Source organism: Chinchilla lanigera, unplaced genomic scaffold, assembly GCF_000276665.1.
Source record: "Chinchilla lanigera isolate Chin_1 unplaced genomic scaffold, ChiLan1.0 scaffold00009, whole genome shotgun sequence".
NCBI lineage: Eukaryota > Metazoa > Chordata > Mammalia > Rodentia > Chinchillidae > Chinchilla > Chinchilla lanigera.
The window spans coordinates 15,970,820-15,998,633 of NW_004955410.1; the positions used below are offsets into that span (position 1 = coordinate 15,970,820).

The 27,814-nt window shown below is 39.4% G+C and overlaps 1 protein-coding gene across 5 annotated transcripts in view; it reads left to right on the forward strand.

Annotated features, from left to right (window-relative positions):
• The first annotated feature begins 704 nt into the window (after positions 1-704).
• Positions 705-27,814, forward strand: part of Znf277 (zinc finger protein 277) — a 111,959-nt gene continuing 84,849 nt past the window's right edge. The window contains exons 1-2 of one of the 5 annotated variants that reach the window (XM_005377317.2): positions 742-831; positions 14,796-14,894. Coding sequence is in view for 3 of the 5 variants with exons in the window: in XM_013510634.1 (XP_013366088.1) it covers positions 14,974-15,115 (142 nt within the window). In the remaining 2 variants the exon portion in view is untranslated. Of the gene's footprint in view, positions 832-14,795; positions 14,895-14,917; positions 15,116-27,814 lie in introns of those variants that run through there. The other 4 variants (XM_005377316.2, XM_005377318.2, XM_013510634.1 and 1 more) reach the window with 4 other exon arrangements.

Sequence of the window (27,814 nt, forward strand, 5' to 3'; positions counted from 1 at the left end):
GCGCCGTTCCCGCCGCGCAGCCGAGGGGCGCGGGGGCCGGGACGCGAGACGCGCACCCGCCCGGCCAGCGGCATAAAAGTTCTCCCCGCCGAGACTCACCCACGCCGTATTTCTCGTGCTCCGTAGGAATCCACATGGCCAAGGGGGTCCCGGGGGCTCCGGGCTTTGTAGCCCCGCGCCCCTGCACCGGCTCGCAACAATGCGCGGCTCCCGGGGAGCGGCTGCGGCGCCCGAGCCCGGCGGCTTCGCGCGGGTGGTGGGCGCTCGGCGAGGTCCGCGCTGGAGGCTCGCGAGCCAGGTGGTGACACCGCGCCACCAAGGCTGCGCCGCCGGCCGCTCTCCCGGCGGCGGCCGCTCACAGTCCTCCGACGCGCACCCGCGGACCCGGCGGCGCAGTCATTGTTCTGATTCACTGAACTAAGCGAACACGCCGGGGCACTCTCGGACGCACCCCCGCCCGTCAGCGCCTCTGCCAGGGTGCCTTCCCACTGGGCCCGCGGAATGCTGGGAATCGTAGTTCTCTCCCTCTCCATCCAGGAAAAGTGTGTGGAGGGAGGGGGCAGGAGGCGGGGTCGGGCTGCACTCGCCGCGTTCTATTGGCCTAGAGCTTGACTGCGCGGCGTAGGCGTGGAAGAAACGCCCTGTCGGGGAGGAGCTCGCCCCCAGTCACTTTTCTATTGGTCCAGACCGGCGCCTGTCCCGCCCCACCCCACGACCTCCCCTTTTTGCTCGGCGGAGTTATGGCTGCTCCCGAGACTCAGGGGCCTGCTGCCGGAACCGAGGAAGAGGGTGACAGAAGCGGTAGCAGGGCCGGGGGTGTTGCTAATGAAGGTGAGTACGCGGCAGCGGAGAAGTGGGTCCTCAGACTTCCTCTCTCCATGACCCCAGTGCAGCTTACCGCTGGTCTGACCCTGGGGACCCTGGGCGCCCTGGGCCGGGAGGCCACCTGGGCGCGCGGGGTGGCGGGCGGGACTTGGCCGGGCGTCCCGGGAGGCGGAGAGTGGGACGGGGCGGCCTTCCCCGCGCGGGCAGCTCCCTGGCGTTTGTCCTTACGTTTGGAGCGCCCCGCTTTGCATGTGGTGTGATAATAACTGGGGTTAGCGTGTCTTTTTAATTTTCCTTCCTCCACTGCCTTCCCGTGCCCCCGTCGCAGACAGTTGGTCTCAGACGTGTGTTTTGTGTGGCTTGGGGCGGATTTGCAGTCGCAGAGTGGGCTCTGCGCTCCACCGTGTGTGTGTCATTCGCCGGATGGAGGGATCTCTGTGGGAAAGTGTGTGTGAGTCTCTCAACCACCGCGTGGCCGGTGGACTGCCCTGTGCGTTCCCCAGAACTGAGAGTGGAGTCTGGGAGATCTTGGGCCCTAGGTTCTCGGTAAAGAAAGTGAAAATTTGTACTTGTGACTTCAGAGAACGTTTAAAGGGAGTTAAGAAGATCATCTCAGCTACCTCGTCTCTTCCTGACTTTCATGTTGCCCCCTAATCCATGGTAGGGATCAAAACTCAATCTTTAAAAGCTGCAGGTAGATTTCCTGTGGGACTCCCGTTATGTTTTGTGTTTCCCAGCCTCATCACTCTTTTCCCCTTGTTGTGTAATTTAGCACAGCAGGTTCTGTTTCTCTCACTGGTATGATTTGCGGCTTAAATGTGGTTCTCAGTCTTGTTGAGTCCTTTTCTCTTGTTTGCTCTAAGTTGACATTTGGTCCAAAGTATTTATCTTAGCAGCACAGACATTAAGAGTAATTTTCTTCCCAAGTCCTGTCTTTGGAACGTCCTGCTCTGGAATTATTTTCAATAGCCGTACCAAAGAAAGCTTTCGTAGGCTTCTGAGTTAAATACTGAGTTATACCCGTTTTCGACATCATTTTTCATTGGTTTGACCATATAGTTAGATCTTATGTGATAGTAACAGACTATTAAGATTTTCCAGATTCTCAAGTCTCCAAAGGGCTACCTGTTTAAGATCTAAAGATGAGCTCTGGTGAACTTTTCTCACAGTTTAACTCAAACACAGTTGGATTTGCCTTTCAAAATCGTAGAGTATTTAAAACATTTAGTTACCTTAAAATATAAACATTGTCATTATAAACATCTCAATTCATCCATACATGTATAAAGTAAAAAAATAAATTTCTCCACCATATAGTTTCACTCCCAGAGTTATAAGTGGCAACATCTTAGGGCGTATTTTTTCTGACATAATCCTATAAGCCACACATCTGTATGGTTTGATTTTGAGTTTTTTTGTTTTTTTTTAAGATAAAAAAGGACAATTCTAGTAAACTCAAAGATCAGCAACTTCTTTCTCTTCTTGATATGTTATAGACATACTTCCATATCAGTACATTTATTGTTTCTTTCTTTTAAGGACAACATTCATCGTGTTCTGATGTAGTATGGACGTTCTGTGCTTGAATCATTCCCCTGCTAACAAATATATAATGTGGTTTTCCTTTTTCAGTAGAATTACAATGAATAGTTTTATATACATATACCCTTAGCCAAGGGGTATATGTTCCTTGAGAAATTTCTAGACCAGAGGTTATGCACATTTAAAAATTTGGTAAATTCATATTTCTCTCTTTAAAGATACTCAGCATACATTCCCACCACTAACATATCAGTGTCCTTTTCCCCATATCTCCAACTGTAAGGAAATCATTAATCCGGGACCAATGTTTATATGAGTATTGGATCGAATTAACTAATTGAAAGCATAGTTTTCAGTGTACCAGTTTTTTTTTTAGCAAAAATACTAAACAACAGTGAATTTATCTCATTCTTATGAGGAAAACTGTGAAATATCTCCTTTACTCGGAGAGGCTGAGTCAAGAGGATTGCAAATTCAACCCTAGCCTGAGCAACTTAGCAAGACCTTGTCTCAAAACATTTTAAAAATGTGAAGGCCCTGGTTTAATTCCCAGTACTGCATCAAAACAGAAAAAAGAAAAATTAATAGCCCCTGTATCATTTTTACTTTGTTAGAATTACTTGCAAAGCCAGTGAAGTATGAAACAAATTTTAGGTGGACATAGTTATATTCATATTTTTGTTTGGCAGACAACAAAAATCATACACCGTCATGTTTAGGCATGTGTCAACTTGATTGGCTTGGGAGCTTTGCAGGGTATCAATAAAGCATACTACTGGGCCGGGGGGAACTACAGAGATAGGACCTTGGGGTCTGTATGCCTCATCCCTTCCTCTCTGGCATTATTGCCCTGCTTTGCTTTCTAGCTGCCATAAACTAAGCATCTTTGCTCCACTGTGCCCTTCCACCACAATGTTTGTGCCTTGGAGACATCCTGCCATGGACTGAATCACCTGAAACCATGAGACATATTAAACATCTCCTCCTTTAAGTTGTGGTTGTCAAGTGTTGTATCCCAGTGAGAAAATGCTAATATAGAAAACTGGTACCAGAGAAATGTGGTCATTGCTATGTTTATACTTGACCATGTAGTTTAGAAACCTTTGGAACTGGTCTGCATGAGTTTGGAAGTTTGGAGAACTGGGAAAGCTAATACATATGTAGTACCATTTTAATTTTTTGAAAAACTGCCATTTTTTCATTATTATGGAGTGAACCAAGGATCTTGCACATGTTAGGCAACTACTCGGCCATTGAGCTACATACATCCTTGGCCCTAATATTTTTTAATTTGAGATAGGATCTCACTAAATTGCCCAGGTTTTACTCAAAGTTCGGTACCTCCTGCCTGTTTAGTAGCTCAGATTATAACAGCATGCCACCATATCCTACAGAAAACTGCCTCTTATAAGAGGTTTCCCTGTATCTCTAAAATGTCACTATGTGTTTTTAATATTCAGGGACAGAGGGATCTAGGGAGTATAACAATTCTACAAAATCTCTGCTAGAATGAATGACTGAGCACTGTGCAGGCGGTTACAGCGCTGAGACCACTGTGTGACCTGACTTCCTCCACCCCCTCCAGGAAAGTCCATGAATTGATTGGTCTCAGGCTGAGTTTTACACAACACTGCTTTCCATTTGTGTGAACAGAAACAAGATTTCATAAAATTAAGAACAGATAATAAATTGGGTCTGAGTATGTAGCTGAGAGATAGAGCACTTGGGTAGCATATACAAAACCCTAGGTTCAGTCCCCAACACTGGAGTGGAAAGGGAGGGAAGGAGGGAATAGATTATAGATTCAACATTTCTCACAGTTGGCATGCATTACTAATACGTATTTGTTCTTTTGCTGTTTGTAGTTAGAAGTCAGTAGTACATCCATAGCTTAATAGACCAAGCTTTTAGGAGGAGTTTATTATTGGGGTGATTTCTTCCCACATTTTAACCTGTACCTCCATATTGTAATATTCTGGCACAGACAACTTTTTTCCTTCAAATGCATGCCCACAAATGATCATAGTAATGTTTGTCCTATGGAAACCTTATCATTTGTAGTGTCCCTGAAAGAAGTGGAGGGGAGCAGGTAGAGTTAACTCCTCATTCCTATACTTCCTATTTCAATAGGTGACATTAAGTCTAAGTTAGAAAATTAAGAAGCATCTTTGATTCCTATCTTGCCCTTAAGTCCTTCATCAGTGACCAAGTGTTATTTTTCTGGACCTGAAATATCTTGAACTTGTTCTGTTTCTTCATCTTTACAATGGCTATTCTGATTCTAATTTTTTAACCCTCACTATCACTGTGAATTACCTGTGTCTTTAACACCTCAGTCTGTGCACTTGAAAACCAAAAGCTCATATTTATTTTAGTCGGCCTCATCCTGGTCTTAGCATATCATTATTGTTTAATAATGGCTTGGCAGTTGAAAAACCTTTCCTGTTGCTCGACTCCTAATCACCTACTTTAATCCATTTCTAAGACATATATTCATGTCTATCATTGTAACTCAGCTGCATGTATAATTCTCTGTATGACAAGTAATTAACTTTTCCAGCCTCATCTGTCACCCTGCTTCCTTTTCAATATCTCCATTATCTACCTACCATATCAGACTTTCTTTAATTTGTTAGCAGTTTTGTCTACTGCACTGGACTATGAACTTATTGAAGGCAAGAGTTAATTCACTTTACTTTTATATATCCAGTGCTTATTGGCACTTCATGCAGTAAACAGTTTAAAGGTTAGAATCTGGTAGAAATTTATTCAAAGTATTTAGAATGGCAGCTGTTTTAACCAATGGAATCGAAATAGAATGAAAAACTTTGAGATATTTTATACTTGTGAAAGAAAGGTATGGGTCCAACTAGAAATGCAAAATGTCAGGAAGATGATATTCTCTCAGAGCTAATCATAGTTAGCATTTTGACTTAGTTTTTCAGTCTTTTGTAAATGAAGTTTTAATGTTCACATAATAATTACATTTTTAAAGAGTACTTTAGATCTAGCTTTTAGTACCTGGAACCTACAAATGAATGAACCATGAACCATGAAATCTGTCTTCTATCATCTCTATGGCTATTACTTAGTTTTCCCCAAGCTCTTATCCTATTTCCATAAACCTGCATTAAGAACAGTTATCTTGGCAACATTCTGATCCCTGGGACAAAGTACCCACCATCTGCAACTTAATCCAGAAGAGGTTGATTTTTGCCCATGGTTTCAGTCAGTGCAAAAATGGTGTGGGAGAAGGGCATGGTGGAGGAAAGCTGTTGAACCTTACGGCCCCAGAAAGAAGAGAAAGAAGGGAGAAGCTAGGAACAAGAATATACCCTTCCAAGTCATGCCACCAGGCACCACTCCTAATAGTACATTGAGCTACTGAACTCACAGTGCTGAGTCCACTGATGAGTATAGTGTCCCCTGAGTCTTCATACACAGACATGAGAATTTGGGGGATAGTTTAAATCTAAACTATAACCCTGTCTGTCATATGTTCGACATGACAGAAGGAGGATTAGATCCAATTTTAGAAAATCTGTATTGAAATTTGAAGCATTTAATAGCTATTCAACATAGGTTTATAATTGAAATGCTGTCACATTAATGAAAATCTACATAAAATACCTACCTAGCAGAATTAGTGATTATCTCATTGAGTTACATATTTATGAAAGTCTTGCATATTTCTTATTATAAAGTTGGACCTCAGTAACTTTTAGTTGCTTTCACTAGAGATATGCCTAACTGAACCAGAAAACTGCCTGCTCTCTGATACTCTGTTCACTTAAGAAACAGCCTAGATTGCGGTATAACCCAGGCGAAGCTTAGGAATGTATTGGTGATAACTGCATAGGTTGCCAGCGCTCTCCTGGAATTTGGGGGCTGTCAGGATATCTGTCACTGTCAGAATTGCAACTATGTGCTCCTAAAGCCCTTTGCTATCTTCTATATACTTTATCACCTTAGCCTAGTTCTGCCCACTTCATTCACAGCTTCCCACCCACATACATGCACTGACACTCAGAATCCTGAAGAAGCTCCAGTAGCCTGGTATACTGGGATGGCCTGGAAAGGTATAGGCCAGAGAATATCATGTGAGAAAAAAAATTATAGAAACCTAGTTCTGTAGATCTTGTTTTGCATAGTGTTTGGAAAGGAAGGACCTTCTACAGAACATTCTCTTATTTTCCTAGTATAAAAGGAGACATAATGATGGTACCTAACATTTATTGAGTGCTGCCTGTGCCAGGTACTGTCTCAAATGCTTTTACATGTCTTGTCTCATTTAATCCTCTCACTACCCCTGGCTTAGTATCCCTTTTTTATTTACAAATAAGGAAACTAGAGTGGCTTGCGTAAGGCTACACAGTAACAGAAAGAGGACTTTTTATCCTGTGCACTATCATGATTTGCCATGCAACCTAACTTCCATTAAATGAGATTTAAAGCAGACTTTCTTAAACGTAAATATGGGTCTTAGATGAGATGTGAGACAGACTTTCTTAAACATAAAGGTGGTCTGAAACTAATGTTACTATAGCAAGGCAGTATGGTACTTTTAAAAAAATTCCATTAAGCTCACTTAAGATGAAATCCTGGTTGCTTACCAGCCCAGGCCAGCTAACCTCTGAACCTCAGTATCTCTTCTACCGTAAGAGTAATTTCCTATCTGTCTTGCTGAGGTGCTGAAATGATTTGCTGAGAGGATAGGTGTAATGGTCTGATCTTCAGTAAATGGTGACTATTATTTCATTGATAAGTATACACACATTTTTGGCATGTGCTTCAGAGATATTTCAGGTGATCTTGATTTGTCTTTTCCCCTTGACAGTCAGGTTTCTATTGAGGGACTTGGGGGGTACTTTCAGTGTCAGACACTGAATTTACATATACTTATTGTGTTGACAATTCACAACCATATTCGTGTAGTTGCATCTTGAAAAACGAAAGATGCTCATCAGACTGATGTAATAGATATGATATTTTCTTCTAAATATAAATCATAGGTGTGTAGAAACAGAGTACATTAACTGCTATCTCCAGCAGCTGAGTCTGTAAGCATTTCTTCTAGCTGTTCTTGAGGAACTGTGTCGTAGGATTAGGGTTCAGGGTTGCTGTGATGCATTTAATAAACACTGAATTGGTTGAACTTTCACTGACATACCTTAAAGATTTGCAATCTCTTCTTCAGATGTGTGAGTTCTACCTACCTACTTGACCCAAAGGTGAGCAGGGTGGCATTTTTCTAAAGTGATGATGGATTCCATCTTTCTCTCTTTACATCTCAGCCATTTTTCTTTGTGACCAATGGTGTTCATTTGCAGGATAGCCAAGGGATGTTGATGTTATCGTTAGCCTTTTAGTTTATCACTAAACTTTCTAGAGCTAAATTGGACTTAAAGCTTTATTTCATTAGTGGGAGTAGGAGAAATCAATAATTGACAACTGTTCAATCTTTTAATTACATTGTGGAATACTGTTAGGCTTTCTCCATGCATAGCATGTTATAAATAATAAATATATTAAATAAGTAAAATATATGAGAGAAAAAAAGTGAAATAGGAATCAAAAGACCTGGATTCTAATCCCACATTATCTGCTTTGTAGCAATCTGAACTTGAGAAAATCATTCAACTCTCTGAGCCTTAATTTCATCATACAAAAATATGTTCCTATTATTGGGCAGTTGAATAAGGTGGTAATAGGAAAGCACTCTATAAACTTTGAGGCAGTGAAAATACCGGGATGAATAATGCTGCTGATGAAGGTCTGTCACAAGAGGCAGTATTGGCTACAAGCACAAGCTTTAGAATTGGACAAATGAATCAAAAGGAGCTGTCAGTTAAAAAGTGAGTGACCTTGTACAGATCAGACCATATTTCTTAATTTTTATGACAACTGCTTCTACTGTTTCTTCAATAATACTCCAGTCTAGGTATAACTTTAAAGTGATTACAGACTAATCAAAGAACTAGGGCTGGAATCAAGACAAGTACCTGATTACCTATGTAAATACCTTTAAGCCAGAACTCTTACGTAGTGCCATGCTGTGATGGCATTTGGTACAGTTTAAGTAGTGACTGTGCACCAGATCCAAGCTGGGTGAAGAGGAGTCCTCGGGCCTATCACTGGAGGCATTTCAGTTTACTTGGTAGGGTACAGCATTCCTGTTTACCAGACCCAAACAGGAATTGTAGTTGTTTAACATAGGACACTATTGCACTTGAAAGAAGTGGATGCATTTAAGTCTGAGAAATTTATTGCTGACAGATGAACATACTACAATTTTCTGATGTGTTTACTTTTTTAACGTGTATTTTTGAAAGAAAACTCGTGTTCCATATCCTGGTTCTCCAACACTATCCTCAATTCCTGTTACTTCTTCACTGAAACGTGAAGTTTACCCTCCCCTCCAAAAGTAATTACAGGACGCTGCCCTTTAAAAAAATGTTTTTATCAAATACATAGAGGTTTTTTCTTTTACCAGAAAGGCTTCAGAATGCTAATTGTGGTTATTTAACACACTTTTCTGTTGTGTAACAAGCTGCTATTCACCAGTAATAGCCAATTAGAAAAGAAAATATCTTGTACACAGCTAATCGTAATTACCATTATAAAGCAAATAACAAGAACTGTTGTTGAACATTAACAGAGCATCAATCAAGCTATCTTTGCTAAAGCACAATACAAATTGATTTCTTCAAGTGGAAGAGGGAAGGGGAAAGAAAGTGGAAAACCTCATTAGAATTTCTTACAAACTAGTTTTTTAATAATTTTTGAACTTTTAGGTATGTGCCCACTCAGAAAGTATTTTCCAGCAGCAGAGATCATAACAACTACAGTTAATGAAAAGCTCATTGGACAAGGCATTGAAAAACATGAATTTTAATCCCCCTTCTGCTTCTGACCAAGCTTTTAGAGAAGTCTGTATAATCCTAGTCAAGATTTCCTGGTTTGTAAATGAGAGTTACATTACATCAACATCCTTTCAACTGCATCTTCCAAATACTAATTTAAAAAAGAGAAAGAGGTCTTTTGTAATTAGGGAGTCGATATTATACATACCCTGGGGTATGCCTCAGCTGGGCCGTTTGTAATCATTGAAACCTCTAAATGGTTCTCCATCACTGACCTAGGGTCTGTGAAAAGGGGGAAAAAGGGTAATTCCTTAAGAATTAGTTGCACATGTGAGGGTCTTTAATCAGATGAAAAGAGTTAGAAGCCACTGCCAATAGACAACTTCTAAAATTCGTTACTACCAGACAGTATGGACGGATCATTAGTATGCATCCCATCTTATCCTGTCCCCTCTTCTTTCTACTGTACAGTGATAAACAGTAAAAATCTGACAGAGCTATTGATAGATTAGGCTTCATTCATTCATACCTTTTCATTAAGGGTGTGCTATGTTTAAACTTACTCAGATGTGCTATGTTTAAACTTACTCATCTTGATTTGCGTTGGCCACATTGAGTGAAAGGGAATTGTCTTGGGTCACATATAAAATATATACTTTATGTAAGTAACAAACTTCTTTTATTATTTAGTATTTATTATTGCAGCATTAAAAAGAGAGAGAAAGCAAGCAACCTGTGGGCCTTAGGTTGGACATCTCTGCAAAATAGCTTTGATCTTGCCATCAAAGATCTTCTGGCCTACTAGGGAAGATGTAAGAAGCACATAAATAACTATATTACAGGTAGAGATGCAAAGAAACATCAGAGTAATACAGGGTTGAGCAAAAAAACAATCATTACTGGCAAGTGATACTGATCCTTGGAGAATAAGAATGAACATGTGTGTCTTAGTTACTTTTCTTTTTGCTGGGACAAAGTACCCAACACTCATGTTAAAGGAGAAAAGGTTTATTCTATCTTAGAGTTTGTATAGGTTTCAGTCCATAGCTGGGTGACTCTAAAGCAGGATAGTGTGGCAGAGGGGCATCACAGAGGAAAAACAGTTCATGGTGTGGCAGTCAGGAAGCAGCAAGCAGCAGCAGCAAGCCTGCCTTGCCTCTTTCCCTTTATATCTCACCCAGGCCACAAACCTATTGATTGGTGCAACACATAACCCGGGGTGAGACTCCCTTTATCTACACCCTTAATCCACATTCATACACCCTAATCCAGCCACTTTCAAAACTCGCTACATATGATCACATGAGGCTTTTAGGGGACATCTAGACAGAAGCCATAGCAGTGCACAAGTGAGGAAAAGGCATTATAGGCCTCGGCAAATGGAGGTAGCTGTAGAAAAACTAAGGGCATAGACTGTATATCAAATTAATTTATTCTGCTTGGAGAAAATGATAGGTAAATGGGAGCAATGGAAAACAAGTTTGGAAATACAAGTTAAAGTTAGGTCATGCAGTCTCGGGTGTTGGAACTTGATTCTGCAGTCTCTAAGGCTTGTAGGTTTGAAGGAAGAGAATGACAAGATCAAAGTTTAATGAAGTAACAGGAACTGAAGAGAGGAAGTTGAGTCAGGAGTCCTAAATACTGGCTAAAGCAAGAGACAGTGAGGACCCACATAAGAGTTTAATACTATGCCTTTGTTCTATGTTGTTATTTTAAATTATTTTCACAAAATTTGTATGCATTTATCAGGCATAACATATGTATGCATTGTGGAATAACTAAATCTCCATTACCTTGCATGCTCTTTTTAATACTAAGAACATTTAAAATCTACTCTCTCAGCCCGGCATTTTGGCACATGCATATAATCCCAGCACTTGGGAAGCTAAGGCAGGAGGATCACTGCAAGTTTGAGGCCGGCTTGGTCTACATAGTGAGCTCAGGGCCAACCTAAATTATATAGGGCAACCTTGTCTCCAAAAACAAAAATAAATAAATAATTTTTTAAAATCTACCCTCTTAGCAATTTGCAGGTACAGTATGCATATATTGTTATTAATAATAATCACTATGTCCTATGGTACATCTGAACTTTATTCTTCCTTTCTGACTGAAATTCTGTATTTTGACCAACATCTCCCCAACCCCCCCTCAAAGCCCCCAACACTTGATAACCACCATTGTATTGTCTGCCTCTGTAAGTTTGAGATTTCCAGATTTCACCTACAAATGACATCATCGTGCAGTATATACCTTTCCATGCCTGCCTATAACACTTTAGCATAATGTCCTCCCGGTGTATCCATGTTGCTAAAAATGAGAGGACTTCTTTTTCTTTTAAAGCTGAATAGTATTCCCTTGTATATTTGTAACACATATTGTTTATCCATTCATCCACTGGTGGGCATTTAGGTTAATTCCATACCTTGGCTATTGTGAATAATGCAGCAGTGAACATCATAATGCAAACATGGTTCTGTTTCCTCTGGGTGTACATACAACCAAAAACAGAACTATTGGGTCATATGATAGTGTTTTGTTTTGGAGAAGTTTTTTTTTTTTTTTTTTTGGTTTTTATTTTGTTTTTGTTTTGTAGTACTGAGAATTGAATCCAGGACCTTTATACTGATCTACAGTCCCCAGCCCTTATTATTTTTACTTTGAGACAAGGTCTCACTAGGTTGCCCAATTTTTGAGGATCCCTCATCTATTTTTTGTAATGGTTGTACTAATTTATACATTACTGTCAGTAATGTATAAGGTTTCCCTTTTCTACACATTCTTTCTAACAGTTGTTATCTGTTATCTTTTTGATAGTAGCTGTGTTAACCAGTATGAGAAGATATTTCTTTGTTGTTTTAATTTGCATTTCCATGATGATTAGTGACAGTGAACATTTTCCCATAGACTTCTTCGCATTTCACATTTTTTGCCTGATCACCTTTGCCCAGACCCTAACAAGTATCATTTTCCTTCTAGGAGTTTTATATTTTCAGGTCTTTTGTCTAAGTCTTTAATCCATTCTGTACTGAATTCTGTATTTGGGGTAGAGGCCCAGTTGAATCCTTTTGTTTAGGGATATTCAGTTTTTTCAGCACCATTTATTGAAAAGATTGTATTTCCTGTAGTGTGTTCTTAGTACCTTTGTGAAAGATCAGTTGACTGTTAATGAGAGGATTTATTTCTGAGTTCATTTCGATCCATTGGTCTCTGTCAGTTTTTATGCCACGCATAAATTGTTTTAAGCTTTGCCGTGTACTTTGAGATGAGGTAGTTTGATCCCTCCAGCTTTGTTCTTTTGGCCATTCAGTCTTCTTTGGTTCCATGTGAGTTTTAAAATTGGTGTCTCTCTGAAAAAGGTCTAGAATTTTGATAAGGATTGCATTGAATCTAGAGATCATCTTGGGTAATACATATATTTTCTTTCGTTTGCTTACTTGCTTGCAGTGCAGGGGATTGAAGGCACGACCTCACATCTGCTAGACAGTGTACCACTGAGCTATTTCCCTTCCAGTGCAAGACTGTGGGAATTCTTCCAATTCATGTTTCTTCTTCAGTTTCTTTTATCGGTGTTTTACAATTTGTAGTTTTCTGTATTCAAGTCTTTGACTTCTGATTAAATTTATTCCAAAGCGTTTTTAATGCTATTGTAAATGAGATTGTTTTCTTCATCGGTTTTTTAGATAGTGCATTGTAATACGCCTGATTTTTGACTGTTATGTACTATATAACTCTTACTGAATTCATTTGTTTGGTTTTTCTTGTGTGTGTGTTTTTTTTTTTGCCTGATAGAGTCTTTAGATCTATTAGAGTCTTTAGGGTTTTCTTTGTATATAAAACCATGTTGTTTGTACACACAAATGTAGATTTTTCCTTTCTGATTAGGATGAGTTTTCTTCTCTTTTTCTTGCTTAACTGCTATGTTAGGACTTGCAGTATTGTTGAACAGGGGTGCCCGGGAATAGGTATCCTTGCCTTATTTCTGATCTTAAAGAAAAAGCTATCAAACTTTCACCATTGAATATGATATTAACTATAGACTTGTCATATATAACTTTTTATTAAGTTACATTTGTTCTACACTTACTCTGTTGAGAATATTTTCATGAAAGGATGCTAAATTTTGTCTAGTGCTTTGTCTGCATCTATTAAAATTATCATATAAGCTTTGTCCTTCATTCCATTAGTGGATATATCAAATTCATAGAGCTGCATGTGCTAAATTGTTCTTGCGTCTATGGGACAAATCTCAGTTGATCCTGGTAAATGATCCTTTTAATGTATTGTAAAATTTGGTTTACTAATATTTTTGGTGAGGATCTTTCTACCTGTATTCCTCAGATGTTGGCATATAATTTTATTTTTTTGTAGTTTCCTTGTCTGGTTTTAGTATCAGGCCTCAAAAACTGCGTTTGGAAGTATTCTTTCTTCTTTTTTTTTTGGAAGAGTTTGAAGGATTGAAGATAATTCTTTAAGTACTGTATAGAATTTAACAACAAAGCTATTAGGTCCTATCCTTTCCTTTCATAGGAATTTTTGTTGTTGTGATTCAGTGTCCTTACTCAATATTGATCTACTCAGGGTTTCTCTGTCTTCATAATTCAGACTTGGTGGTTGTGTGTATCTAGAAATTTATATATTTCTCCTAAGTTACCTGATTTGTTACCATATAATTTTTCACAGTAGTCTTTTATAATCCTTTGTGTTTCTCTGGTATCATTTCTAATATCTCTTTCTTTCCTGTTCTATTTTATTTGAGCTATCTCCCCTTTTTTTCTGAGATAGCCTTCTGAGTCTAGCTAAGTATTTGACAATTTTTTGTTAAGTTTTGGGGTTCTTTCTCTTTTTGGCGGCACTCCTTGAGCTCAGCCAAGGTCTATGTGGTGAACAACATCCCTGCCCTATTTTCAAATTTTTTTTACGATAAGTCTGACAAATTTACGAAGTTGCTTGGAATTCTCCTACTTCAGCCTCCCAGAGCACTGGGGTTCCAAGCCTGTACCACCACAACTGACTTTGAAAGTTTTTTGTTCTTTTATTAAACAGATCTATTTAGGGGTGCGCGCGCGCGCGCGTGCGCGTGCGTGCGTGCGTGCGTGCGTGTGTGTGTGTGTGTGTGTGTGTGTTTTGAGACAGGGTCTCACTATGTAGTTCTGCAGTTCAGGTTGACCTTGGACTCACTGTGTAGCCCAGGCTGGCATCAAACTTGGGCTCTTCCTGCCTCAGCATCCTGAGTGCTGGGATTATAGGCATGTGGCACAACACTCAGCCATTGCAGTATAATTAGCATACAAAAAGCTATTTGTTCTTAAAGAGTACACTTTCATCAATTTTACATATATCTCTATGAACTATGGCAAGTCAAATAATAAATGTATCCATTTCCTTTGCAAACTTCCAGGTGCTCCCTGTTACCTTTCCTCTTACCCCTTGGTGATTTTCACTCCCATACTCAGTCAAACATGGATAAGTAGAATCATAGTATATAAGATTGGTCAATTTTGTGTATGTATTCCAAAAAAAAATTTAGTTTTTGTTGATTTTTTTTTATTGTTGTTTTTCTAGCTTTTGCTGTGGGACTGACTTCACCAAGACCACACTCAACCACATCTCCCAGCTGGTCCTTGGCTGGCTAGCCCTGCTCTCTGTCCCCAGCTGAATGGGGTGAGGGCCCCGATTCAAAACCATTTTAGAATCTGTTGTCTCACCGAGGTTGGCAAGCCTGCCTAGCAGACTCAGATGGATGCATCTCCCTCTGCGTCCTTGTTCAAGTGAGGCTGATCTAGGACCACAACAGAGAGGACTGCGGCCAAGTCAGAGGGTCATTCATTTCAGGGTCCATGGCCAAGAACAGCGTGGGCAGGCCTGTCTCTTGAGGAAACGTGGTATGCATGAGCCCCTTGGTGGGTTTGATAGATACCCAAAGTTGAATGTGATGGAAATGAATGGGGTCAGTTCCATCTCTGAGGCAAAACCACAGCCCATGAGTCTGCTACATGGTTGTATATCTCTCAAATAATCCTCCTAGGTCTTGGGCTCGATGGGGATTTCATAGACTCCTACCTGAATCCTTCACAAAGGCACATTTATTCTTGGGCAGCTAGGAAAAAACTTTCTCTGGGAGCTGGGGTGTACATGAGCTTGGGATCTTTTCCTATTCTGCCAACTTGTTGACCCAGTTCTGAACTTTCTGTTTAGAATTTTCTAAACTAGAAATCAAGATAACCTTAGTCACCAGAAAGCTTTCAAAAATGAAAGTTTTGTCATATCCACAAGGAAAAAACAATGACCCTATGGATGAAGTCAGGTGATAGCTTAGTCCTGTAGTGGATTCTTAAAATGAGAAAAATATGTTGGGACAGAGCTGATTTTAGAGAATGATTCTGTTTTTGACAGGCTGTGGTCTGTTTGTCTGTCTTCAGGAATGCCCTGGCAGCTGCAAGCAAACAACATAAAATAAGACAGCTATCAGTTAGAATACAGCCATGTGAAGAGATCTGGAGCAAGTAATGTGAAAGAATACCAGAGCAGGGAAGTTGTTATATGCATGCACGAACACACGCATGCACGTGACACACACAAAACTATTGCCAGGGGATGAGGGACTTCAGTATAGAACTGGGTACAGTTAGAAATGCAGCAAGGGAAAGTAAGAATTTATAACCGAAAAGAAGGTGAAGGAGGAGCGGGGATAGAAAAGTACTAAGGAATAACTTCAAGGATAAAGGGAGATTCTTACTGAAGGCATCCACGGTAATTAGATATCACATGGGGGATGGTGAGGAATGAAGGATTTCATCAAATTTTAAGGGTGATAAGATACCAAGGCTGGATTCTTTCTGACCTCACTTAATGGGATTCCTGCTAAAACTGAGATATGCACATCTGTGAGGGAAAAGAGCTCAAGAGGATATTAAAATTTACTCAAGGAAAGAGTTGTCAGTGAAGGACATAATAAGGAGTATTCTAGGCTTTAGTGACGGGACTCAGGTCATAAAAAAGCCATGGAGAAGCAAATTTATAGGAACATGGGTTCTGGGTAAAGTATCAAGTGAACCACTTTGTAGAATCAGATCAACAGATTGAGAATTCAGTTGCTAGGAAAGGAACACACATTAAGGTTTTCTATCAAGAAATTGGTCGCTTGTTTAGCTCTAGCATCTCAGACCCAGATGAAGAAGGGACCACAAAGATTGAGTTGATGCAGATACCACCTTAAGGTGCACCCTGCTGGTAGAGCCAACCAGTGCTGGGCTTTAGGGCCCTTTCCTGCTCTGATCAGTGGTACTGGCCAGGGCGTTCAGCTTGCAGCTCATTACAGTTGCCCATATGGCCGTTGAGCTCCTAACCCTGAGCTCATTAATTCTGAATAATCAGGCAGTTGTAATATGATTCTCAAGTGTAAGATGATAGCACCCTTTCTTTCTCATGACTCTTAAAGTACAAGGAATTTGATGCTGCAGAGAAAGATTCTTGTTCTTGATTTTTTTTCCCTTGTGAAATGTCTTAGATTTTATTGACTGAACAGATTAAATTTTAATAATTTCCCCCTGTTCATAGGATAGTTTTAGGGTATGGAGTAGTTTTTTGTATAAATAGAATACGGTCTTATTTTCCTTTTTGCACATTAAACCCAGAGTTTATCCAGCCATGAACTGAAGCCCTTAGGTAATGGACTGAAAGGAAATTCATTTCTTTGTTATTATGTTTTTTAAATGTTTTCATAGAAATATACATTTTGTTTGTTAAATATATGATTAAAGTAGGCAGGACCAACATAAATTTAGTATGTCATTTCTGTTTTTAGGGACAATATCCCAGGACTCTGCAATTACTAGGCAAGAAAAAAAGTACTATGCATTTATACATGAAGAGAATTTCATGATGAAGCAATTTGCAAATACTAAGGTAGAAGGTTATATAACTTTCTTAGTTCAGGAATTCTAGTTTTTGTAACTAATACAGAAATGTTATATACAGCTTTCCAAATATTTGATTATAAGACCTGTGTCTCAAATAACAGCTGTTAACATTTTATGGAACAATAGTGTTCCATGGAGTTTAATTTGGGGCATCCCCCCCTTATTTGTTAAGAATGTAGGCATCCCAAACTGAGTGTAGTTGTACACACCTATAATCCCAGCACTCTGGGAGCCTGAGACCAGAGGATGTCAAATTCGAGCACATCTTGGGCAGCATAATGAGTTAGCAAGGACCTGTCTCAAATTTTTTAAAAAGGACGGGGATATACCTTAGTGCAGAGTGCAGAGGCCTTGGATTCAATCCCCAGTACCGGGGGGGTGGGGAATAAGTGTAGGCATCCCAAACAGTTCCATCTGTAAATATCTCCAACGGGAGCTCATTCACCTGCCTATACTAATAGCTATTGTTATTCACCTTTTTAGCTTTCTTATTTTACGTTCCCTGGGAGGAAAAGAAGTGCAGGATGCTAAGGACAAGATCAGCCCGAGAAACATTAAGTACTTTTTCTTTGCCACCCTGAGATGTGGCATCCTTTGAAGAGTATTTTCCCCTTTATATCCAGAAAGCCAAAGATTTTTCTTACTTATCCAAGGTATTATCAGATTACCGATATAAATAAAACCTGCTACATATGAGAATATTTGCTCAAGTCATTGTCTTCTGTCTCTCTGTCTCTCCCCCTCCCTCCTTCCCTCTGGCTTTTTCTTTCTCTTTATTTTTAGTAGTATGGATTGAACCCAGGCTGTTGGTCTTCCTAAGCATATACTCTATCGTTGAGCTGCACTCTCAGCCCTGTTTATTTTAATGTCACTGCCTTAACACATTGGAATTAAGATTTAAATACTGAATGATAAAAAAGGAAAGTTTTTTAAGTAACCAGTTTCTGACCTACTGTTCCAGAATATTTAAGCCTGTGCTTCTGATTAAGTCAGGTAACCATAGCTATTTAATATATTATTTAAGATTATAAATTTTTAATTCACATTCCTCTCTCAGCTTTCATTGACTTCAGGAATGTAGGTTAGTTACAATTTTTTTGAATTGTCTCTGTGTGGCATCAGTGTCAGAAATGTCAGTTTCTTTATTACTGTTTATTAATTAAATGACAGATCCAAGCATCTCTTTGATATAAAATCCACAGCTAGTATGATGCAGAGGAATTTTGTGTGTGTGTGTGAAAGGTTGTTTAAAAACAGCTTCAACATGATTCATGGGCCCCATTGTTATTCATTTCTATTGCCGTGTTCTGAGCCAACTGGCAAATCTCCAGTTCTTCAGGATTCTTTCTTACTTGAAATGTGGTCTCATAGTAGACTGCTTTAGAATAAGGATTATAAATGAGACAACTGGATTGCTTTCTTTTGTTGTATGTTTTCCTAAAATTACATTTTATATACAATTTGTGGTAATTCATTAATGAATTGCATTCTAAATATATCTTATTTATCAAAAAGAATTATTTTTTAGCATTTTTAGCTGATCCTTGGATCCTAAATAAAACTCTCTCATACTTGTGAAAATTCAAACACATATTTGTATGTTTATGGGCTACACATGGTTCCTTTAAAGCCTATCCTTCATAAGTTGTACTTTAGAACTATCGTAACCCTTATTGTAAATATATACCTTAGCTCTTTCCCTTTCTAGTAAAGTCATTCATAGTGTACTTCAGATCTTAACATAAATGTCCTATTTTATGTGAAACCATTCCAGAAGCCTAGGTTGAAGTGGCTGTACACTTTTTTGTAAAATTAATCATGTACTGCATAGTAACCTAGAAAAATCCCATTAATCTTCTTGTAGAGAGATACAAGATACATTTGAATTTGACTTTTACAGTTGAATTTTAGCAGTTCAGCTTGTTACATATTGTATTTATTTCTGGGGTTGCCTAACAAAACACCACAAAACCTTGTGTGTTAAAAAAACAACAAAAAAATTTATTTTCTCCTACTTCTGAAAGCCAGAAGTCCAAAATCAGCATGCCAATAGGGCCACACTCTCTCCGAAGGCTCTGAAGGAGAATCTGTCCTTACCTCTTCCAGCGTTTCATGGTACCAAGTGTTCTTGGCTAGTGACAGTGTAACTCTAGACTCCTACCTACATCTTCACTTGATATCCTCTCTTGTGTATCTTTCCGTCTCCTTACTTGTCTCTTTAAAACATTTGTCAGTAGATTCAGGGTTCATCATAATCTACAGTGATCTCAACTCAAGATCCTTAATTATATCTGTAGAACCCTATGTCCAAGGAATATCCCATTTTGAGGCTGTAAGTGATATATCCTTTGTATGTCACCATTCAGCCAACTACACCTATTGAATATATTGCCCTGATTTCTGATACTGTAGTCATCTTTTGATGTGGCCAAGGGGTATATCATCTTTCTGATACTGTAGTCATCTTTTGATGTGGCCAAGGGGTATATCCAGGTGCGTGCATGTTATCATGCATATCTGTGCTTGGGAGGTGGTAGCTTTTTTTTCTTTCTGCCTTTTGCTCTCTGTAGCAGATGGTGGTGTCTACAGCTTGACTTTATGGGTTTTGGGAATTAAGTGTTGACCTTACTAAACTCTTGGGGAAGTCACCCCTGAGGATTTGAATAGGGTTTATTACATGTGTATAGTTTTTTTATGGTGTGGCTTTTTCATCACCTTTATTTTTTACCATGTTTATCTTTTATGGTCTTAGGTACTCTGATTACCCACACCAATTGTAAATTTGTCCTTTGTGCATGCAGCCCTGGAATTTGGTGCCATCCTGAGATTGAAAGCATAGTGTGGTTCAAAGAACAATGAATTGTTAACAAAAGAATTTCAAGTGCACTTACTACTACTTGTGGGACTTTAAATAAATCATATTACCTGAATTTATTTCTCAGAGCTAAAACAAAAAATAATAATTTTACCCCAGTATTGTGCTGTGCTGGTGAAGTTTTTAGGAGATGATTTTTAAAATGTGAAGGTTTATATAAGTGAGCTTTTAGTATTGTATCAATGTCTGCATGAAAGGACTATTTTTGTGTTTACTGATTAGCAGTTTTTTGTCTCAACCCCATGTGGTTTGACTAGCTTCTCCTTCTAAACTGTCACTTATTATATAATATAAATAGTTATAGTGTTTGTCTTATTAGTGACATGGAAAGAAGTCACTTTGGGAAATGTCTTTAATGGACAAGACATAAAGCTGCAGGCTCTAGAGAGAAGTGGTGGGAGATAAAATAGAAGACTGTATCTAGTAACCAACTTACATGAACTGTCTGATGTCTAAACCTTTATGTAGTTGTGGGTATTTCGGATTTAGGTCTGTATTCCTTCAGACCAAGTGGTTTTCAAAACACTTATTAGAATCTTCTTGTTAAAAGTGTCATGATGCACACAGATAATTCTCCCTAGGGGGAAAAATACATCCTTTAATCATCTGGGGTTTGCATTTCAGCAAACATTTACTAAGCACTAATTATGTGTGAGACCCTGGAGGTACCAAGAAGACAAAATTCCCGTCTTGAAGGAGCCACTTTTCCGGTACAGAAAAATACTGTAGAAGTGTAATAAGAGTCACATTGGGCTGGGGGTGTAACTCAGTGGTAGAGTGCTTTCCTAGCATGCGCAACGCTCTGGCTTCCGTCTGCAGCACCACCAAAATAAAAAATGTCACACTGAAGCAACAACATATCTCAGTCTTCCATGTTACTAAGCTGTTTGGAGGTTAGGATAGCCTTTTTGAAGAGGTGGTATCTGGGCAAAAGTCTGCCAGGTGGCTAAGGGCAGGTAGTGGAAGCTATGTGAAAAACAGCTTGGGGATGAATTTTACAAAGCCTTAAGAATCCAGTGGCATAGGAGACAAGGCGAGGGAGAGGGATAAGGACTACTTTAAAAGGACTTTGTGGGGCGTGCAAAAGAACCTGATTTTCCCTGCCCGCTGGAGTGTTGTAGGTGGGTAATATGAATCAGATTTGCTGGACAGAAGTGGCCTTTGTCCTTAGTGATATGGAAATGGAAATAGGGGGCAGGGTGGGTCACTAGGAGGCTCTTAACAGAACATGTTTCTTACTCAGTTCAAACTGGATAGCAAGCCAAATAAGTCTTTCTAAAATACGTAAAGCATCATCTGACCTTCCTGCTCAAAAGCCAGTAATGATTTCTGTGCTGTAAGAAAATGTGCAAAATGAAAGCATGTCTCATCCAGGAACCCCTGAATTGGCCCCACTAATTTAAGCTCCTGCTGCTTCTCAACCACAAAGAGAGCTGAGGCTTTTCTTTTTCTACCCTATGTAGAACTCCTCAGGTGTGAGTCCCACATTAGAAGATTAATCTAAGAGGCATAGATCAGAGTTAAGCCTGTTCATTGAGTGTACATTTGACTTTGTTATGTGGAAATCTGTATTTTTAAATTCCTTTCATTTTATTAAGTAAAAAAATTTTAAGGTTATGCTTTTTTTACAGTAACGAATTTCACAGCTGATACCTCTTCCATGATTAAAATGGCCATGCAATTCTATACTTTTGTTTTGATCCATAATAATTTTTTACAGATTTTGCTCAAATATAAGAATTTTCAAGCAAGACCTCATGTCTTTGGGATTTGGGGTAGGGAAATGATTGTGTGATTTGAAAATGTGTGTGTATGTGTATATGTATGTATAAAATTTTAAAAATTTTGAAAAGGTTGGTGTGTGTGGTCAAGTGAAATTTACTGTGATAATCTAGAAAAGATAAGTGATTGTCACTAGAATTTTCTGTTATTGAAAATTTATACACACAGAGACTGAGGATCTTCTATTTGGGTTTTAGCATCATTGATAAGCCGAAGGTCACCCTTACGCAAATATCAGAAGTATTTGATCTTAAACTATAATGTGTTTTAATGATTAAAAAAAAAAAAACATGCTTTGTGTGGAGCTCAATTAACTGATGAATGCCATCTGGCCCTACAGTTAGATTGTGATTTTTCAGATTTTTTTTTTTTGGCTCCTCTCACTTCCTTCCCCATCCTAGTAATATATTACAGTAGATTACTTTATTAATCTGTGAATGTTCTTCATCTGTTCTGTAAGTATGCCTATCAGAAATGATGTCTCCTTTCATTTCTGAAAGGGAGGAAAAATACCATCATGGTGCTATTTTAAATTGAGTAGTGGTATCAAGACAACTGTAGGACTTCTAATTCAAACAGTTTTTCAATTGATCAGTGTATAATTTAGGTATTCTTTCCTACTAGCAAGTATATTTACTTCAGAGAGTTCATAATGAGAGGAAAAAAAGTCTAGTCTATTATTTCAAAAAGTAGGCAAAAATAGTAGTTTCTACTTCATTAGGAAAGAAAATTAGTATCAATTTAAAGTATACTGCTTTTTCCACCTATCTCCCTTTGTAGAAACAGCAGCCACCAGGGACTGCCACAAAGAAAAAAAAACAAAAAACTGAAAGTGATTTGAAAACCTATGTCCTATGAGTGGGATGTTTTAAAGACTGGACAGATGATTTTAGAGGTGAATAATGAGATCTTTAGAATTACTATAGGAAGTGGACATCAGTGTAATTGGGATTAAAATTTCAGGGGAAGGCAAAACAGAAAGTAGATTTCAAGAAAAGGAACAAGGTATCAATTAGACAATAGGGGAAAACTTATGAAAGAAATAATACGTATTTTTGGAACATTGCAACAAAGAAATCTGTCTGCAGTAATTTGAACATCAACATGTTCATGTAAGGTAATGCTCTGAACTTTTAAGTGCTCCTCTTCAGTAACCTAATCTGATTTGATTTGCCCACTTTGAATTAATTTGAAATCTATATTACAAATGAGTAGTAAGAATCAAGGCACTTCCCTCAGGTGACATAAGTGCACATGTTTGTACACAAACCACAACATACATCAGCAGTTGATGATGACGTAGGCATTAAGAGAAGAGCAAGGGTCGAAACTGGCTGTTCTCTGGAATATTCTTACCCCCAGGGCCCTTGAGCATCTGGGTAGCAACTTCATAGCAGATTCATGTTAAAGTGGTTGCATATCAAATGTTACATTGTCTGAGTTGCTGGGGATTTAGCTCAGCGGCATAGCGCCTGCCTGGCAAGTGCAATGTCATGAGTTCGATTCCCAGTACTGGAGAAAAACAAACACCCAAAAAAAAAACATTGTCTGAGTCAAGATTTAGTGATGCTGTTCTTACCCTGTCAGCCTTCCTGCCCTGCAGTTTTGTCTGGCGAGCAGAGCATCTTGGACTCCTTAGAGTATGAGAGGAAGATTCCAAAAGCTGGTACCCAAATGACCCACTCCCAGTATCTCCGTATTTTGAAAAAATTATATCAACTTTTAACTAGTTTAATACAATTTCATATTTTCTTTCTTCCTGGAATATCTTTTCTTTGCCTGTCTACCCCACAGACTTCTGCTCACTCAAGATTGAGTTAGTGGGGCACAGGAGCCTGTAATCCTAGCACTTGAAGGTTCAGGCAGAAAGATGGCTAGTTTGAGATCAGCCTGGACTACATAGCAAAAACCTGCCTTTAAAAAAAAAAACTTAGTTTACTTATTACTTTCACCTTTTCTGTGAAACGTTCTTGCTGACTTCTTGCCTCTACCTAAAAAGTAGCCATCTCCTTAGCAAGCTTTTCCTTGCTGTATCTTTTGTTTTATCTTTACAGAACTGGGAATTGAGCCTAGGCAAACCCTCTGCCTTTGAGCCCCTTTGCCAGCAAGTGCCCTTGCTAATTTTTTTTTTGTTATGATTGTTCTGTTTTATTATGTTGTTGTTAATCTTTAGCTGGGGCTAATTTATAAATTGGCATATATCACAAGTATATGGGTATAGAAAAACGTGGCATGAACAGGGTTTGATACTATCTGTGGTTTCCTGAGGTGAGCAGGTGGTTACAGTTGCAAGCCACAAAACCAAAAACATTTATTGTCTGGCCTTCCAGAGAAAAAGTTTGCCCCCTTCATCATCTCTCGGGTCCCTTCAAGTTATGAACATTTTCTAGATTGGTGAGTTGTCAGTGATAATAAAAATAATTGCCATGACTGTGCGCTTTTTTCCTGGGTATTCAGCGCTTCTTGTGTGCATTACGTAGATCAGCTGTCGTGGAGAGCACTGCGTCTCCATTTCATGGTTGAAGAAACTGAGGCTCTGAGAACTTAGTCAGTGCCGCAGGGACTGGGCCAGTGAGAAGGTGGAGGAGCTTTGAGTCGGATCGTCTGACATGTGCTGGGTGGGAGCTGCTGCCAGGAATGGTTTCAGGGCCCCATTTGGTTTCGATTGTGGTCTTTGCAGGGGTGCTCAGGAGCCTTCATTTCTTTATTCATCCATCCCACCATTAGCCCACGAATCTTCCGCAGTCTCTGTCACTCTGTCACTCCGTCTCTCTGTGTCTCTGCTTCTGCTGTGTCCCCAGCTCTGTCCCTGTGTTCTCCATCGTCATGGTATTTGTTTCTCCTCATCACTATATCTCTTCTTACCCATGCCCATCTCCTTCCTAGTTCTGTCTCTGCCTTGCCTTTCTCCCTTTTTCTCTCTCCCTGTCTCTCCCCATTCTTTCTCCTGATCCCTGTCTCTCCCCATCTCTATTTCTGCCCCCACGTCTCCATGTCTCCCCTAGCTGTTTCTGTATATTTGCCCCTACCCATCTCTTTCTCCCCAGCTCTTCCTCCATTGTGTCTGCCTCCCTCTTTCCCAGCTGTCCCCCCTGGCTGGTTGGCTGTCTCTGTCTGCCTTCTGCCCCACCCATACCACCCCCTCTGTGCCTGTGCACACTCGGGTAATGATCACCATCACTGCCGTCGCCAGCATCACCACCACATCTCTTCTGCTCCTTAGAAACTCCATCATACTTTCTTTAGCTCCTTAGTGACATCCTGTCATGGAACCACCCAAGCCAGTGGGTCCCTGGGGTACAGCCAGATACCTCTTGCTAAACTACCTAGGCTGGCCATGAATTTGTGATCCTCCTGCCTCACCCTCTGGAGTCGCTAGGATTGCAGGCTTGTGCCAAAGTGTCCAGTTTGTTTTCTGCTCTTAATGCTTTATTTCCACTGTCAGTTTCTGACTTCAGTTCCCATATTGGGACTGTGACTGTAATACACTTCGCTCTTATATTTTATGTTTGGATGCCCAGTAAATAATGACATTGTTACTCTTGATGACTACCACTTGAGTGGGATTAGACATCTATCTGCTATATGTCCACTGCTGAGGCAAAGGCACCCTCTTCCGATCTTCCTCTCGGGCACCGGAGGGTACTGTTCTCGCAGAGCTCATCCAGTGTGTGTTTCTGTCCAGAGTCCTCTCCACATCATTAGCAACTCATTTTCTGGAGCACTGTTCCATGCCTAATCTCATTGTATCACCTCACCAACCTTTAGGAGATGAGCAAATTAAGAAGCAGAAAGCATAGCGCACAACTAATTTTTAGCAGTAGCACTGTCTGTGAAACCCCTAGATCTATTTACTCTTAGTGTTATCATTGTACAACTCCTCAAATCCACTGTTACCAGCAGTGTTGGCAGTGTTGATTCAAAGCAGAGGCACTTAAAATAGTTGTACAGTTTGGTTTGGGTTTGGAAATTGACTACATAATTATTATATTCTGATAGAGACTTAAAAATATTCTAGGGCTGTAAGGTCTTACTGTTTATCAGACTCCATCTTTTTTATAATACTAACTACTCTCTTGCTTTCTGTTTCATTTATGTAGAAAATTTTCACTTCTTTGAACACAAACTTCTTTTAGAATCACCTGATTAGTATTTTAAACTACTTAATATCTTTCAAAACTTTGCCTGCTGATTTTCTACAAAATTTTGCACTATAGTTAAGACTGGATGGCACATAGGAAGAGAAGACATACAGATGAGAGGAGCTGCATGGGGACGCAGAGGGTGGCGTCTGCATGGGGCGGTAGTTTGTGTGGAAGCTGGAGGCAGTGAAGACACCAGGCAGAGTGGGTTCATGGGACACAGTGACTTATCTGTCTTGTTCCTCATGGCATCTTCATGCCTCAGCCTCCCTTCTTCAGCTCTGCTGTCATCACATCAGTTCCAAAAATTAAAATCCTCATGCTTCCCTATTTTCAGTGTATCTCAAGTTTTGAGGTAGCTTACACTTCTGCCCACTGTTATTTCTCACTTTCCCTCAGATTGCCAATGAACTTTTTCTTTGTACTTTTTGTGTATGCTTCTCTTCCATCCATGTAAGTCCTGCCAGACTTCAAAACCCAATCAGGAGAAGAAGCTCTCCTTGGAGTTTCTCTGTGTATAAGACCCACCGTGGATTTTTCCTTCTTTTAACTTACCCCATCTTTATAGCTAAATTCAATGATGTTTTTTAATCTGCAATTTCAAAAGCCTCGTATCCCAAGGAGGCCCACTGGCAATGAAGGACAGTCAGAACAGATTGCTTCCTTAGCCTCCCCCTCCATCTTCACCTGAAGAGTGTCTGTTTTCATAGGATGTATATGTTAGAATTTTGTGTGAGGTAATTTGGAAAAGAGTTCCATTGCTTAAAGAAAAAACTTTGAACAATAGAAACCCTTATAGTTTTTTCACAGAAAAAACTCTCTTAGCAATATCCCAAATGGTGTCAATGAGAGAGTGTTCTGCACTTCTGTTTTATGTGTATATGTTTTGTCTCATAAAATGTACTTGCAAGTGTCTTGAAAATAATTTATCTTTCTTTCCCCATTGTGCCCAGCTCGGTGCTGAGCAAAAGGAGTGTGTTCTATTCATTGCTTTATTTTTCTCATTCATTTTACAGAAGATGTGGTAAAAGTCATACTGAGGTTTTAAGTGACACAGTGTAGTGCCTCTATTGATAATATCTCTCATTTTTAAAGAGAAGTCATAACAGAAGACAGTGCACAACACAAAGCATACACTTATGAGGATAGGATTTTATGTGTCAACAGCAAGCAGCGTAGGTTTTTGAGGAATGCAGACCTTTCCAGTGCCCTTAAAATCAAGCCATTTAAATTTGTGACATTGATCCAGGTTTGGGACATACAGTTAACTTCTCAGCCCTAGTCACTCCATTTGGGCTTATATAACTTTTTGTACAGTGAAGCATAAATATATGAACTGATATCTTTTTTTGAGCTGCATACATAGGAAAAATGCATTATTTATGTTTCAGTTACTTTGTTATCTAAGATATAGCTAGCTAATGAGAGACTCGTTGATATATTGTTGTCATTGGATTACAACTGCATTAGAGAAGCAAGAGTTTAGCTTATTGCATTTAAAAAGTAGAAAGACAAGGCCAATGACTGGAATAGTGAACTGAGAATAAAGTGCCTTTGTCACCATAGAGCCCTGCTGTTCTTTAAGCATTTCCTTAAAAGACTGAATGAACAGAGCAAGATAGCATAATAATATTGTTCCTGTGTTCTATATAAGGGTAGAGCTGAGGTTCTTTATGAGTAACTGAAAAAGGAAGAAGAAAAACTTATAAAAGTTCTTCTCTGGTGAAAAGGCACATTATACGTATATGCCCACAGTGTCCTTAGGAGAAAAACAGCTTTGTCCAGTTTGTGAAATCTGGCAGGGTAGAACCAAGAAACTTAGAAGTTGGAAACCTGCAGTGTTCTTTAGCAGTATCCTTGGAC